The 16,394-nt window shown below is 38.5% G+C and overlaps 1 protein-coding gene across 2 annotated transcripts in view; it reads right to left on the reverse strand.

Moving 5' to 3' along the window:
* LOC117421396 (RELT-like protein 1) overlaps window positions 1-15,760 on the reverse strand; it is a 40,474-nt gene extending 24,714 nt beyond the window's left edge. The window contains exons 1-2 of one of the 2 annotated variants that reach the window (XM_034035767.3): window positions 15,624-15,760; window positions 5,199-5,390 (exon numbers count right to left, since the gene is read on the reverse strand). In XM_034035767.3, coding sequence (XP_033891658.3) covers window positions 5,199-5,390; window positions 15,624-15,657 — 226 coding nt within the window. In that variant the 5' untranslated portion in view covers window positions 15,658-15,760. Of the gene's footprint in view, window positions 1-5,198; window positions 5,391-6,736; window positions 6,860-15,623 lie in introns of those variants that run through there. The other variant, XM_059032577.1, reaches the window with a different exon arrangement.
* Between the last annotated feature and the right edge of the window lie 634 nt (window positions 15,761-16,394).

A 16,394-nucleotide genomic window follows, 5' to 3' on the forward strand; every position in this document is an offset into this window, starting at 1 on the left:
AGTACTGCAGAGTCTGCATCTACAGTAGATAAAGACTATGTTAGTGTTGAAAATTGAGAATTTGTTGAAGATGACTTAATAATTGCTCAGCATCTTTCCGATTCAGACGATGTACCTCCACAGCCAAAAAAGCAAGCACGGCCTTTGAAAAGTTTGTGACTTCAAGAATTTCCCTAGTTAACTTTACAATAAATGAAAAACACAAAATGTATTGCCAGTTTTGCACTAAAGCAGGGCCAGCTGTTGCAGGGAAAACTGATTTTAGTTCTGGAACTGACCATTTTAAGAAAGAGACTTTGAAAAGGCCCAGTGAAAGCAGAAAGCATAGAAATGCTTTTGCAGAGTGTATGCTAACCCAGACATTGATAGCCAGAGCATGTACTGAAGTGAATGCAGAAAAAAAAAATGAAATTCAGTGCAGTTTATATGATTGCAGTAGAAGAACTGTCATTCACTAAATTTCAGTCTCAGATTGTGCTAATGAGGAACAATGGTTTGGTAGTATCTAAAAGATAAGACAATGATACAGCATGTGCTGAGTTCATTGCAGTCATTGCTGATGAAATAAGAGGTGAATTATTGAAAGGGGTTCACAGTGCAAATTACATGTGATGGTGTACTGTAAGTAGGTTTCTGCAGGTGTGGTAGTGAATCATCTGGTAGGCTTAGCTGAACTAGTTCACTGTCATGCACAAGGAATCTTACACAGCCAAGAATTTGCTTGGAAAAGTTGACAATGAATGTTCAGATTGGTGGCAAGACAAGCTTATGGTGCCAGTGTCAATATGGGTGCTACGGGGGGGGGGGGAGGTAGGAGCTCTTTGAAAAGTAAGATTGGACAGTATATTATATAATTTCATTGCTTCCCTCATAGGATTGAATTAGCAATGTTAAGTACTCAATGATCAGTTTCAATGATTGAGAAAGTATATGACCTTCTGCAATTGGTGTGGAAAACATACCACTTCAATCCAAAAAGTAAGCGTAGGTTGAAAGCAATTGATGCCGAGTTAGGCTGTACAATTAGGACACCTTCGGCTGTGAAGACCCAGTGCTGTCTACCTCACATTGTCTGGATGCTTTGCAATCAAATGAGAATCTTGCTACTGGACAGGGACAATATACTGCTGTGCACCCCCACATGGAGCACCTTGCTTCCACTTCCAAGAACGCAGACATTAAGGGAAGAGCAAAAAGCATGTTGTACAGAAAATGGAAAAAAACTTGCTTTTGTAGTTTTGTCATTTTTTACATGATCTCTTCTCAGAGGTGTCAGTGTTAGCCTTACACTCCAAAAGAATAGTCTAATTATTCCCCAAGCTGCTGCGAAAAGCCATTAAAAAATGTCAAAACTAGAGAAATGTTTGCAGCAAGTGGATTCCCAACCAGAGTAAAATCCACAACAGGGTCAGTTAGACAGCAGCAGGGGCAGAGTACCAGCAATAGATCTACCAGCATTACATTTCAGGACATTAAACTTCAAAAGACCCATCACATTTTTAAAAATAACCTAAAGACACATACTGAAAAAACTGTTGAAATCAGTTAGGGGGTTTGAGTACAGGTTTGGCAACATGATTAAGATTTCCAGTGAGGGGAGGGTTTCAGGAGGAAACCAAATTATTCAGTGTTTTTCAATTTTCTGCCATGATGCAGGGCCTGATGATCTTGTGGACTGGTGATGCACAGTTAGAAGTCTTACTGAATTGGTATAGTGACCTTTTAGCAAAGAATGGATGCAATGTTGATACAGTTCATCCAGAATGGAGAATGCTTAATATACTAGTCAAAGGTCAGTTTATCGATAAATCCTATAAATCCTAAAGTTAATGGGAGGTCTAACAAAAGAACCCTTTTGCACAAATTTTAAAAATCTTTTAGATTTAGTGGAAATCATGCTTGTGCTGCCAATATCAGCTGCACAATGTGAACATGGATTTTCTGCGCAAAACCAAATTAAATCCAAGCTACGCAACTCACTTAATGTGGCAACTGTTGATCTTATGAGAATCAGTGCAGAGGGCCCTTCCCTTGAAAAGTTTGATCCAGAGCCTTGTGTTAAGCACTGGCTTTCCTCAGGTAAAAGGTAACGAAGACCAAATTACACATCCTGGCCAAGTGATGCAGACATTTTAACTGTTGGTGACACTGACTCAGATTGTAAATAAGAAGAAATATTTGATAGCTGTTGTGACAGGGCTAGGAACCCTGCACATGAAAAGGGGGCAGGACAAAGCCCTGCTGTAACATGTATTTGTTTTGATTTAAATGTATTTTAGAATGGGGTATCCCTCCACCCCTGTGCAGGTGTACTATTTTGTATTTGTTTATTATTATTATGATGATTATTATTATTATTATTTATAATAATAATATGTATTTATAAATATGACAGCAAAGCTGTAGGTTTTTTTACTATTTAAACGTGTTCTGGCAGAGGCGAGGTCGGCAGCTCGTCCTCTGCCAATAGTAAAAATCTCATGTAGAAGGTGGCCATCTCCCGAATTAATGAAGTGATTAACTGTTGCTAATCGGGAGATGGTCACCTGCATATAAGCCTGCAGCTCTCTGCACTCGGGTGGGTGTTCGAGAGGAGGAACAGAGCGGTCGCTGCCGGTCCTACATGGCAGCAGGAAATTGTGTGGCTGGAGCCCCAGAAAGGGGAACTGCCGACCTTGAAGAAGGGGGGGGGGGGGGTGGAGGTCAGGAGACCAGCTCCCCCAGCAGCACTTTCCCTGCTGGAGATAATGTGGCCGGAGCCCCAGAGGAAGGAGCCGACGGCTACAAAGAAGGGGTGGGGGGAGGTCCGGAGACCACCTCCACAGGCAGCCGGGCAGCTGCTAAGATTACCTTGGCCGGAGGAGCTGGCCTGTGTGCAGTCGGCCTGGCCACTACAGCTGTTGGGGTAGAAGGACGACCTCCCACCGTGGCCGCCACCCTTGGCCCATTGCTGCCCATGTTCCGGGACTGTGAAGCAGGACTTTGGGACTAAGGGGGGAGGTGGCCGTTGGGCCAGGTGTTTTTCTTCCTGCCTCTGGCCTGATGTTACCACATCAGCCAACCCTGTCACAGTTGTATATAGTTCACAGGCTTAAGTTAAGGCCAAATTCAAATTAGTTCAGTGGGCTGAGTTAAGGAACACATTGCCAAAAGGCAGAACTGCAAGAAATTTGAAGTTCACTTTTAAAAGAACCAAAAATGTAAAATGACAGCATGAGAAGAAGAACGGTTACAGCAACAGCACTTGAGAACAGAAGTGTAGTGTCAGAACAGCAGATCACATGGAGGACAGGTGTAGCGTCAGAACAGCAGATCACATGGAGGACAGGGAAAGCAGAGCAAGTCATTGTCGAGGAGCATAGATGAAAAATGAGGCCGCAAACTAGGGAGTACAAACATTACATTTCTGTTTTTGTATCATTTTAATGTTTTTATTGAATTTTAAGCAGTTGAATATGGAAGCAACCAACTTGCTCTTAAAAGTGGCACCCAACAATTGGATTTGGCGGCCAACATTTCTGGCCTAAGAGCCATTGACTCCTAAAGCAAAAAGTTTGCCTGGAGCTCTGCATACAGCATGTATGACTGCCTCTTCTTTATCCCCAGGGATAATAATGTGGTGGGACAATGTCCACAAGGCAAGATAATCTAAAACTAAAAGTATTCCACCATGTACAATCTGTAAATCTGTAAATTTAACAGAGTATGATATTGGTTTTATTCTGGTCTGAGAGTATTTCTCTGGAAAAGCTACCATTTCAAATCAAGCAATGCTGTTCCCTTCTTAGCTTTGGAGATCAGATATGTTAACATAAATAAAAGTACTGCAGAACTTGCCATAAAGGCTAACTTCTGTGCATCACTGCAGTCAGGATGTTGATTAAATGTGGAAAATAATGAAGCTTCATTCCTTAAATCATGCGATTCCTCAGTACTTGCCACAGAAAGCACCCTCCACATGACAAATACTGGTTTTATCCTGCTAAGAAGATAATGACTGCTAGGCTGACTCACCAAAGCTGAAGATTTACAGCTTATCTTTGACTTTGGACCGCTCTATTAAGGACTTTGGAGCAAGTATAAGGTGGAGGATAAGGTGGAAGACAGGGTGGAGAGGACCAGAGAAATTTCTTTGTACCCGATTTTAAAACATTACTAACTTAAGGTTTATAACTTAAGGAGTATAGGGGGTAAATGTCATGTGGTTACTTCTTAACATACTGCAGTAGGCAAGATCAAATAAATAATTTAAATTTAATGATCAGCTAAAAAGCAATTGATTATTTAAAAACAAAAATATGCCTATAAACCTGTAGTGTCCCTACTGTATATCGGGTAAAAATGAGGTTCCTTTATAATACCATAATGCTACTGAAGACATTATCATTATCAATGACAGTGGATTAAGCATGCATGGTTTAAATAACCTTGAAAATATGAAGTCGCTGATCTCAAATGGATTCTAAGTTATAAGGATTTGACTCTGTGGCGGCAACAATTGGCACAAAAGACTTCATTATTCTTGTACGACACCCATGATTGAACTTGACCTAGGGGATAACAGAATACACATGATATGTATACCGATAAGCCAATAACTCTGAAGCGTTGTCTTTATCATCCGGGAACCAAAAAGTCACATGACCCCAATGCAGTGGCCATCTTAAGTCACAGTCAAAGTGAAGGGTATCCTTAGATTTGGCCCAAAGTGTTTTCATAGCATTCAAAATGTGAAACCTTAAATAAAATACTAGCAGCTGTTGTGGCGATGGTGGATTTGAAAACTTATGCAAGCTTCCTTTATGGGTATGGTTTATTAAAACAACATTTCCTTTCCCACCCGTAGACCACAGTCAAGGAGACATTTCCTCCCCTTCATCAACAGCTATTGCAGACAGTAAGAAAAATAAAGGTTTCAGACAAATCTTTTTTTTTTTTTTTTTACCTCCCTGTACTTTTATTTCCCCCCCTGTCTTGCCACATATTGATAAAAAGCCATCTGAGAAATGTTGACAGAAAATCAGTCTCACAGAAATGCATTACCAGAAAATGTTTTAAGCTTCTTCCAAGCTAAAATCTAAGAAATGTGGGGCAGCAGAGTATGCAATTCCATTGTAAATTATGCACTTTACTGAAATCCTTGACCAGCAAAAGATAGCCAGTCGTAGTTACTTGCAAATGAAATGAGATCTTCTTACCTGTCTTTTCCTCTACTTTTATTTCTTCTTCAATGTCTTTTTCAGCATCGGTGGTGCAGCGGTATCCCTTCTTTTTCAGAATGTGACAGATCAAGACTCCCAAAAGGCCCATTATAAAGAAGATTGGCACCAGCACAAAAGCAAGTGACCCTGAGTTCCCATCACCAGCTGGGACACCTGTCGTCCCATTCACTGTAAAACACAAAACAGGAACTTGAGAACTTGAACAATGAAATAAAAAATAAAAAAGCGAGAGACAGCATTTTATTATTTTCAGAACATATTATTTAAATATGTTGTCAGACAAATTATATTGAGCGTGTACTCCCATGTTAACCTGGTTACTAAATTAACAACTCTAGTGAAGACGGCAAATCTCAAACCAATGAGAAGGTTCCAAACACTGCTAATCAGTCAATCAGTGATGCTAAGAAGAGTGTTTTTCCAAGGCCAGTTGTAATTTTAAATACAGGTAGCTTTCTCTATTACAAATTATAAGACCACAAAAATGTGTGCTCTTATTGAATCCATACTTTAAAAAATGTGTTATGCATCAGTACTTCCGGAAGGTGCCCATACTCCAGGCATACCAGGCACCATAGAGCCCCTTCGGCTTTCAACCCTCTGACGGGCATGCCACCTCTGTGTCCTCCACTTTGGTAAAAACAACTGTGTCCCTGCAGTACTGTTCCTGGCCTGAGTCTGTGGAGCGCTGTTTCCCACTATCTGACACCACATGTGAACAGGCTGGCATGTGTGGCGACATCAGGCCAGGAAGGAATAGCACACACAGAGACAGCACTGGGGTATGAAGGCGCTGCGGCACGTTTTATTAATAAATAAAAAGTTTAAAACAGAACAAAACAAAAAGGCACGTTGGCCAAAACAGACAGACAAACAGACACGGAACACACAAGTATCTTGCTGGTATAAACCCAGCATGAATAGCAATTGTAATGACTTCTTTTAGTTTCTCTTTCACTCACGTCTCATTCCGCCTCTGAACATACTCCCCAATCATCCAAAGCTGCGGGTTTATATACATGTGACCGTCTCCAAATTAGTAATAAATAAATGAATGAATCAATCTGGAGACGGTCACATTCTGCACGGGTTTAGCATGGATGGGGAAGTTTAACCCCATCCATGCTGCAAAAACAGTAACAAAACATTTGTGTTTTATACAAATTAAACAATATGCTTTCAATAATAATATAACAAATACAAAATAACACACACACAGGGGTGGGGTGTACCCTGTCACACTGCATCAGAGGAGATGAGTGACAGCAGTTTATAATACAAAGACTGTAGACAAACTGAAGGCCAGGTTTAAGAAGAGTACAGATGGTCAGAGTCATTATACTTACCTGTGACTGTGATAAACAATCCAACAACAGTTATTTAAGAAGGAGACAACGCAGTGAACAGTACTTGTGGAATTGTTTTATTAACGACTGTAAAACAAAAGGAGAGCGATTCCACGCTTCACCAGCAGAGGTCCTCGGAGGGTGGAATGCGAGTACTGGAGCACTTACCTGCACTAACGACGATAACCTGGGAGGTGCCAAAGAGACAGTGACGGACCTTTGGAAAAGAAGAGAACTAATTAACAAGGAAAAATAACACCAGAATACTAAAAGTAATTAGATGTAATTAATTTTAAACACAACTTACCTTGGAAAGTTATCCGGAGATGATACAAACCTGTACATTGAGGGGTTGGTTTTCTTATTGTATAGCTTAGCCACACAATAATATTAGTTAGGGACGCAAGAAGTGAGTTAGTGCCCCGAAGAGTGGGTTAGACTTATTTTCTTTATGAATGTGTGTTTTGATTTATCCCTGTAAATAAACCTGCAAATTAAAATATGGGGAAAGAAAACCTGCTGAAAAAAATGATCCAGTTTTGCTAATTTTTCTGCAAATTGTGCAAGGCCTTCTACTTTTTTTTTTCAGGACACTTTTCTGAGATGCCATTATTATGAGCAGTACAAATCCATGTGCTTGAAAGGGTCGTGTTCATTGTTTGTTTGTTGTTGTTTTCTTCCCGTTGATGTGACAACCATGCAAATCACATAATCGTGTTATTGTTTGGCTCCAAACACTTACTATGGTGTGTACATGCGTCTCTAGTTGCTGTAGCGGAAAGGGTACTGTGGCACATGGCTGCAGTTAATTTCAAGCCCTGCTTTGTCATTTACACTTTCTAGACAAATTACTGCTCGCCTGGTGTTCTCTCTACCTCGCTTCGCCCACGCTACTCCACTACTCCGCTCGCTCCACTGGCTCCCGATCACCGCTCGCATCCAGTTCAAGACTCTTGTACTAGCCTACAGATGCCTTGATCAGACTGCACCCAGCTACCTCCAGACCCTCATCTCTCCCTACACCCCCACTCGACCTCTCCGCTCCGCCTGCACTAGAAGACTGGCTCTACCTCCGCTACGCTCCCCTGCCTCCCGAGCCCGCTCCTTCTCCACCCTTGCTCCGCAGTGGTGGAACGACCTTCCTACAGATGTCAGGACTGCCCAGTCCCTGACCACATTCCGGCGCCTCCTTAAGACTCACCTCTTCAAACAGCACCTGTAGAACTCCTCTGTTGTATCCTGGGACACTATCACCCTTCATTTAAATATGCTTTATTTTGCTCTTATCTGCCCCCTATTTTACTGCATTTAATCCTGTACCTCAGAATATTGTAATCTCCCAAGTGTTTAATCTGTAGTATTTTGTACTTAATCATATCCTGATGTAACTATCACTACTTAATCATATCCTGATGTAACTTTCACTATTATCTGCTGTATTATTGAATTGTGGTTTGTCACACTTGAGAATTATTGTATTTCTTGTTCTTATTGTATGACTTATATTGTAACACTTGAATGTATTTGTATTTGCTTGCGATTGTAAGTCGCCCTGGATAAGGGCGTCTGCTAAGAAATAAATAATAATAATAATAATAATACATCTTAACATTTACATGGCATTGGGTTTCAAAAGCTTTCCTACTGCACACAACTCTCACAAACAAATCCAAATATAATCTACAAAATCTAAAGTAGCGAACTAACTTCAGGTCTTAGGTTTAATACATTCTAGAAAACTTGATAGAAATGGTAATATGTGCAAAAACAGAATTATTACAGTTCCTGACAAAGCCTTTAATTGGCCATCCAATCTGCTTTTGGAAATGAAGGCTTACAGTACATTTGAATATCCTCAGTAACTTTTGCGAATATATATTTCTTCATGTTCACATAACTTCGATGGGTGTTTACCAGTATATTTAAAGACGTAGGTTGTGACACATAAGCAAAGGGATGGACAGGTGTGGTGTGCGCCCAGTACAGTATATTCCATTACATCTTGCAGGTGTAGGCCTATACTATGCATCCCTTCGTATGAAGTGTTATTATATACAACAACTGAAGAAACCACACTTAGCTTTTTAAAAGTTAATTTTGAATAATTAAATCATGAAAAAAATAAAAAATAGATGTTGATGAAATGTTTGCTCAACTGTTTGGAGAAGTTTAAATTTAGTTAAGTTGATTCCTATTTTTCAAAGTTTTACCTTAGTCTTTTGCCTGGGCCTATATGTAAAAATGTGTGAAATACAGACAGGCTCCTAAAAACTATCAATATCTATCAATGATCAAGCTTCTTCACCAAGCGATGAAAAACACCATAAGGCTATAAAACACGAAAACCTAGAAATATACAGCCATAATAATTGCTGCGTCACTTGAACTCCCTCTCCACTTGGTAGCACTTGGACCAAGACTTATTTCTATCTGGTAATTTATTTGGCAGCTCCCCAGTCATGCTGTCTATCTAGGTTTGTCCTGAAAGTACATCTGCTCTCTAAATAAGGTTTTAGAGACAGTGTGGTGGCCCATCTCACTGTGATATCCAGAAGTCTGCAGACAGAACACCCGGGCCTGGCTAACAGTCTTGATTTTTTTTTGACAGTCTAGATAAGGTTAATTGACCTGAGTTCAAGAGCTACGCTTCAGTTCAAGTTGCCTGCTCTTAATAGTAACATACAGTACATCCCCTCCCAAAGCTGTAAATTTTAAATTAACACTATCAGTCTTATGAAAAGGTTGATGACCATGATCTATATCAACAGTATTACAGTATAAAATAAGAATTAGCACTGACAGGTTTAATCACAGTTTGATAATTCATTAACCACATTAATGGACATACCTTCCCTATATCCCCAGAATCTGGTATGTGTAAAGTGTGATGTACGAATGACCGCCACTCATCTCTGGCGGGGGATAAGAGCCAGCACCATCTTTTTGGATCAAGTTTCCCTTTGGTTTAGCTGGCTCATCTAGCCTACATTACATATCTGCAACTAGAACAGATGAGCAGTGCCGAAGCCTCCTGAACACAGACTTATCATACTGGAGTAATTGCAATAAAGAAACATCTCAACCCTTCCGCTCCGGTGAACATTGGACCTGTTTGAGATCTGACTGACATAACTTGACTTTCGGCTTGTGCGCTGGGACAAATATCTACAAGTATACTAAACAGCCAAGAGGCTGAAGATTATTAAGAGAATAATGTTTTCACTCTAAGATGAAATATACCCTACAATTGCCTAGTTTGAATGTATAAAATAAGTTTTAAAATGTACTCAAATAAATTTCTTAGAAATGTCTCCATAAGTGTAATTTAGTGATCGCTTACCTAAAAACTGTAAAAGTATCAGTGGTAGCCACACTAGGATCAGAAAGAATTTTATAAATACTGTGTCTGGATATGATTTTACACCAAATTGTTTGACGTATGCATGTGAAGAAGTTCACCATCAGATAGATCTGTCAACTCATCAACTTCTGTAAATGAAATCATTTTTCTTTAAGTAAATCAATTTAGTATGTTCTCCGGTAATTCTGCGCTTTAAAATCATAGTATATACGGTAATCGAAACCAAAATCTAAGATACTGAAATGCTGGACCTCATAATAAAAGGTATCTCTATTGGCCTGGAGCTTTAGTGAAATGCATTTTGATTGGAGAGCCATCCGTGATGTTTATCCTATGAATATTTCACTACAGTTAATATTTTGTTAATTTACTTTTGGGTTTATAAACATTTTGGACAATTCAGTATGATTTCTGGTAAGCTTGCAGGGCATGAGTTAAGGTCATCAAGGGCAAGGCAATGTTGCCTTCGTTGGGTGTGAAGATTCAGGGGAACCAAGGCAGTTCAAGGGGGCAATACATAAATCCAACCCAAGGGCACCAAGGTGATTTCATACTCATTCTTAAAACAACAAAAAAGAAATACAGAGCCTATTATGTTGATGAAGTTTTAATTCAAACAAACACAAATCAATGTTTTCTGAGTGAAAACACACTAATTGTTACAAAAATAAAATATAGGTCGCTTTTCCATTGTAAAAATAAAATGGTATTAAAAAAATCCAATTTAAAAACAACAAACTTTGATAATGAAAAAAATACAAAGGGTAATTTGGCAATAAATAAATAAATAAATATTCAGGGTATTTGTTTTCTAAACTCTGTCACATTAGGCTAGAGGCTTAGATACAGCCTTGGTGATACAACAGCACAAATAAGCGATGTCAGTGAAGGGAAAGTTAGATAGATTTTCAGGCAAACTGGCTGAAGATTTACCCATGGCTGGAGATTAATAACAATAGTGGTCAAATTAGTTTTTCAGTCTGCAGTGTCTGTGCCACTGTGGTTTGCTAACTGCTGTTACAAAACCTGTAGAACCTGTGCAAACAATGTGGCTTTGAAAAAAACTTGAAATAGAAACTTCGTCAGGCAATGGAGAGTGCTCTGCATCACAATGATGAACAGCTGGATGTACATAATGTTAGATGTTTACATTTCAGAGACTTTATATAGTTTCACAGTTCTTGAAATTCACAATTGCAAAGGATTTACAGTTTTTTTTATGGTGCATTGCTGGACACTTGACTCAGGAAAAAAAACGGTATGCTGTTTATACATATTCTATCCCCTTTCATGAAAGCACAATTACTAGTTAAAAAGCAGAACTACGTAAGGTACAATTCTGTGGTTATGGCAGGAAAGAACTCCTGCAGTAACAAATCAGTAAAGAAGGCAGACTAGTGAAAATGAGACAGTTTTGATTCCCCCAAAAACTCCTTTAAAACTCTCAAACCAACAACACGTGTAAAACTATATTTGTATAGTGGTGTTTGTTGGTATGGGGATGGGAGTGAGAATGTGCTACAGACCTTGACCTTGCTGTAACCAAGAATTTTGAACCTTCACTAAAATAATTGAGTATCCCTGCTCTATACTAACTGTGTGTCTAGAAGATAGAGGGTCTTAAATGTTAACACTTAACAAAAAATATTTTGTGTCTTTAGAAATTGATCCAGCTATTTGAGCAATAAGACCCAAAACAAGAGATAATTACTAAAAATAATGACAGTTTTTTTGAGGTATTGGCATACTGCCTGTCCATAATCTCTGGTAATGGCTTCTTTGGAGGGTAATATTGCGATTACATTATGTTAATAAATACATAGATAGTGCATTTTATTTCTGTTTTATTCTTTTTTTTTAAAGCAAATTTTGTATTGTTTGTTATTTTTGTTGTGTCGGCTAATTAAACAACCCTGAGGAGCTGTAAACAAACTATAAAAGCCAACAGGGTTTCAACGAAGGAAAAAATGGAAGTAAACAGCCAATCAAGTAAACATTTTGTAAACAAACCTTTTAAAATGGCACACCCACATTACAATGCATACTGTTTTAGGAATGCTGTTTTATATGTTACCCTGCTGGATTGGATATGGGCTTGGTGCTGCATTCCAGTCAAGGATAGTTTTCAGTAAAACAGAAATGTGTAAACAAATGTATTCCAGCTGACAGATGTTTGGAATATACCTATTACTGTAAAAGGAGTTTGGTTACTTTAAAGGTGCAGTAAGTTATTACACAGAGCGCCACGTATTACACTGTGATGAGACCTGGTCTGGGAATACAGTACTAGTATGTTATATGTAGTTTTCCATCCATCTGTCTGTATTGCAGTCTTAAAACTGTGCAAGTGGACACAGTGCAGGTCTGGTGATCTACTTTTTCATGCTGCTAAAGCAGGGGTAGGCAACCCTGGTTCTGGAGTGCCACAATCCTGCAGGTTTTGTAGGTATCTCTTAATTGTCAATTGCCAAATACCTGGAACACATGGTAATTCTAACCAATTAAGCCAATCATTATTATTATTATTATTATTATTATTATTATTATTATTATTATTATTATTTATTTCTTAGCAGACACCCTTATCCAGGGCGACTTACAATCGTAAGCAAATACATTTCAAGTATCACAGTACAAGTAATAAAAATTAAGAGCAAGATAAATACAATGACTTTGGTTCAAGCAAGTACAAGTGTGACAAAATACTATTCAATAATACAGCAGATAACAGTGTCAGTGATAGTTACATCAGTATATGATTAAATACAAAATACTACAGATTAAACACTTGGCAGATTACAGTACTCTGAAGTACAGGATTAAATGCAGTAAAATAGGGGGCAGATAAGAGCAAGTAAATCAATTAATTTATTAAGGGGCTTGGGTAAAACAAAAACCAGAAGTGTCTGTGGCACTCCAGGACCAGGGTTGCCTACCCCTGCGCTAAAGCATGATGCTCAATGTTGTAATTACAACGAAGACAAGAGATTAATGTCACTGATGCTGGGCATTGTAAGTTCAAGGTTTACACTGTACCTTTGAGAGATACTGAGGAGCCCTTCTATGATTTGGACATACTAGTGGACTGCTGATGAAATAGTGGATTTAGTGGTTTACCTACATGTAAAACGGTTACATGTTCCTCATACTACATATTTTTCATATTCCTACAGTAATACTGAACATTATGACACATTATTTTGATACAGATGTAGTTAAACAGGAAAGAGAGTCATTCTCCCAAAGCTGGTTAAGGAAATGGGGCCTCTGAACTGCTAGCAAATGGAAAAGCCTATTCTTTACATATCCTATAGTTTCACTGCGCTGTGAATCATACTGTACTGTAGTACTGTGCTTTCCTTTGTTCAAGCTACTGAAACTTTACTTATTAAATCAGACAAGACCATTCAATGAATCCAAAGTTCAGAGGGGGGGGGGGGGGGGGGGGGGCTGAATTAAGCAGACTATATTAATTTAGCTGACACGGATTTACTTCTTATCTTACAAAGCAGTCAATAAAAACAGTTTCCATAATTTTCCAGGTACTCAAATGATCTTAAAGGTGACAAGCACAACTACATCCAAGGTTAAGGTGCACATGAGAAAATACCCAGGCAAACAAGGGCAGATCTTATTTATTGTACTGCTGTATGTGTTGTTTCCAACTCTGATGGCACTGTACTGGGAAATGTTTTTACCAGCTGGGTGGGAGTTTGCCAGTTGACGCGGTTGGGGATCCTTATTGAGTTCTTAAAGTTTAAATCTACAAGCAGTATGGTGGTTTAAATCTACAAGCAGTATGGTGAATGCTTTTCTCTGACACGTCCTCCTCATGAATGAGGAAACTGACCACCTGTGTCTTTTTTGCAGCAAACTACAGTAAGTGTACCAATTCCTGGGATATGTCTCACCCTCATTTCTGTTTAGGTGTAACGTTTCTCCTTGTGAAAATCCAAATTCTAATCAAATATACTGCTTAGATTTGCTGCAAAAGCAGTATTTACCAGCATGTTTTTTTTTTTTTTCTCCAGCATTTAGTTAAAACTTTAATGGCAAAAGAAAGGTGTTTACAAAAAAGTTGAGTGTTTTTGTTTCATGCCATTTCCTCTTCACTAATATACCTGGGCTATATCACAACATGTACTATGCAACATGAAATGAGATTATATATATTATTGGAATATATCGCCTACAGTAAAAGTAAGCTGCAGTGTTCTACAACCATGTTCAATATGAAAATAATAATAATAAAAAATCTTAAATGTGTGCATCCTTGGGTGATAATATCTACTAATATTTACTTCCATTGAAAAAAGTAGTGGTAAATATTTTCTGTTCTCAGTATGTGGTCTCCGACGGTCGGAATGGCACCATCCGCACTGCGTCTTTTTTGAAAAGTCGTAAGGCCTTTTCTTGTGTGTCTGAGACAGCAAAACGCACATGATCGGATGAGGCTGAAAAAAAATCCAACATTTGTCGCATAGTCGCAAGCCATAGAAGCGCGGTAGAGAACCCAATAAACATGAACAACAGAACTGGATTTTAAACTTGCCTCTAAACCGAATGGAATAAAAGCGTAAATGAACATTTGCTGAAATGAATATTGGTGCTTACATAGGCTACCATGCGCAGCAACCACTTGTATAATAATAACAATAATAATGAATACAATGTATTTGTATTTGTATTATTGTTATTCTTTATACATTTGCGTCGCTATTTATTTTCTGTATGCAATTACTTTCCCCATCAAATCGGTAAAGTTGCTCAGCTGTTCAATACGTCTGATGATGAGAATAGCTGACCAGTTTTACTTGTTTGCTGCTCATAAAAACATATAAGAGCCAATTTACACATTAACGTCATTCATGAGACGGGCAATTTTAAAGTCTCGTCTCAAAAAGTCGCGGGATTGTGGAGCCTGTTGTCAACCCTTAGTCACAAGTCGACACCGGCAGTAACGCAGACTGGCTGAAACTATTGACCGACAGCTATGACCCACTTCGCTGCTACTCTGCGAACTCGGGGGTGCTTCAGTCCTGGTGCGTGGAAGTGTCTGCAGCTGACGTACGGCTTTTGTCTGCGAGAGAAGTATAAACCGACCTTTATTAGGAATGCAGCAACTTCTTTTTATTCATAATACACCTCAGACCAATAGAATTCTGAACATTCATTAATTGCAATGACGGCGTTTTTTTTTTTGTTGTTTTTTTTTTTACTAATTTATTATCCATTAATTAATGGCAATGAAACACACACACATACATACGTACAAGTGTCATATCTGACAAGATACTGTCTGACTCATCTGACAAGTTGCATCAAAAACCACCCCATCAATACACCGGTATCAACTGAATTAAACTACTGTATAATTAAGCGGTACAATGAGTATCACTAGTGTTAGTAACAATAGGGGCATTGGGTGAGCTCAGCTTGAATTACTACGCATTTGGACACTTTTTGTGTTTTGATATTCAAATTGTTAAAACATATACAAGTTGTGGTTTATGGACATTATTATATAAGTTAAATAACCCAAAACGGTCTGTTTTAAATCACAAGAAGGAATTCAGAACTAAACCACAGTTTGCACTAGTCTTAAAGCACAGTTGTCAAACTTTTGGTAAAAAGACCAAACAAAACTAAACAAGTCCGTTTAACTACCTGTTATTTTTTGAAATTGTGACTTACCCAGAGGAACTATCTGCGCTGTTGTTGGAGCCATGAATCAAGAAGCAGAGGGTGGTGGTTGTTGCGTCTTGCTTTAACTTTTGGAACTGTTGTAAAGTCCGCGTACGTTCGTCCCTCCCTATTGCGTTTTGCTACACTTCCTCATTCTGTTCAGATTTACTGTAACACCCCTTAAAGCTGTAGCACGCCTATTTCACGAATGATTTCTCGCCGTTGCTTTCATTTCTATTAACACAGCAACAACCACACCGTGACACCAAATATCTACATTTACTCCAAATAATACACGTGCCTCTTCTGGTTATGATAAAACTGCTCCCAATAACAGTAATTCACTATATTATTATTATTATGAGCTGTAATAAAACCAGCTGTAATAAATGCAGCTGTAGCTCAGGTAAACAAATGAAAAATGTTACAGAGTCCATAATACTCATGAGTTCTTTTAAAAAAAAAAAAAAAAAGTTTTTTCAAAGTCAAATTAAAGTGCTGGTATTATTAACATGTATTGGCTTTTTTAAATGTGTAAAAACTAGTCAAGTGCTACAGACACCTCAAGTCACGCCAAGATTGTGTTTTTATTCTTCAATAATAAAAATGAACTATTTTTGCATGTGTTTCTAAAATGTGGAGGGCTTTATTGTTTTGAAACTGTCCAGCCCTATAAAATAAAAACGCAAGGTTACAGAAACCAGACAGCGATGCAGATGTATCTATTCGACAGGTAAGTGTGTGTCACTCAGCGTTTTCCATAGCAACAAAATAGTCTCA

This window comes from Acipenser ruthenus, chromosome 1 (assembly GCF_902713425.1).
Source record: "Acipenser ruthenus chromosome 1, fAciRut3.2 maternal haplotype, whole genome shotgun sequence".
NCBI lineage: Eukaryota > Metazoa > Chordata > Actinopteri > Acipenseriformes > Acipenseridae > Acipenser > Acipenser ruthenus.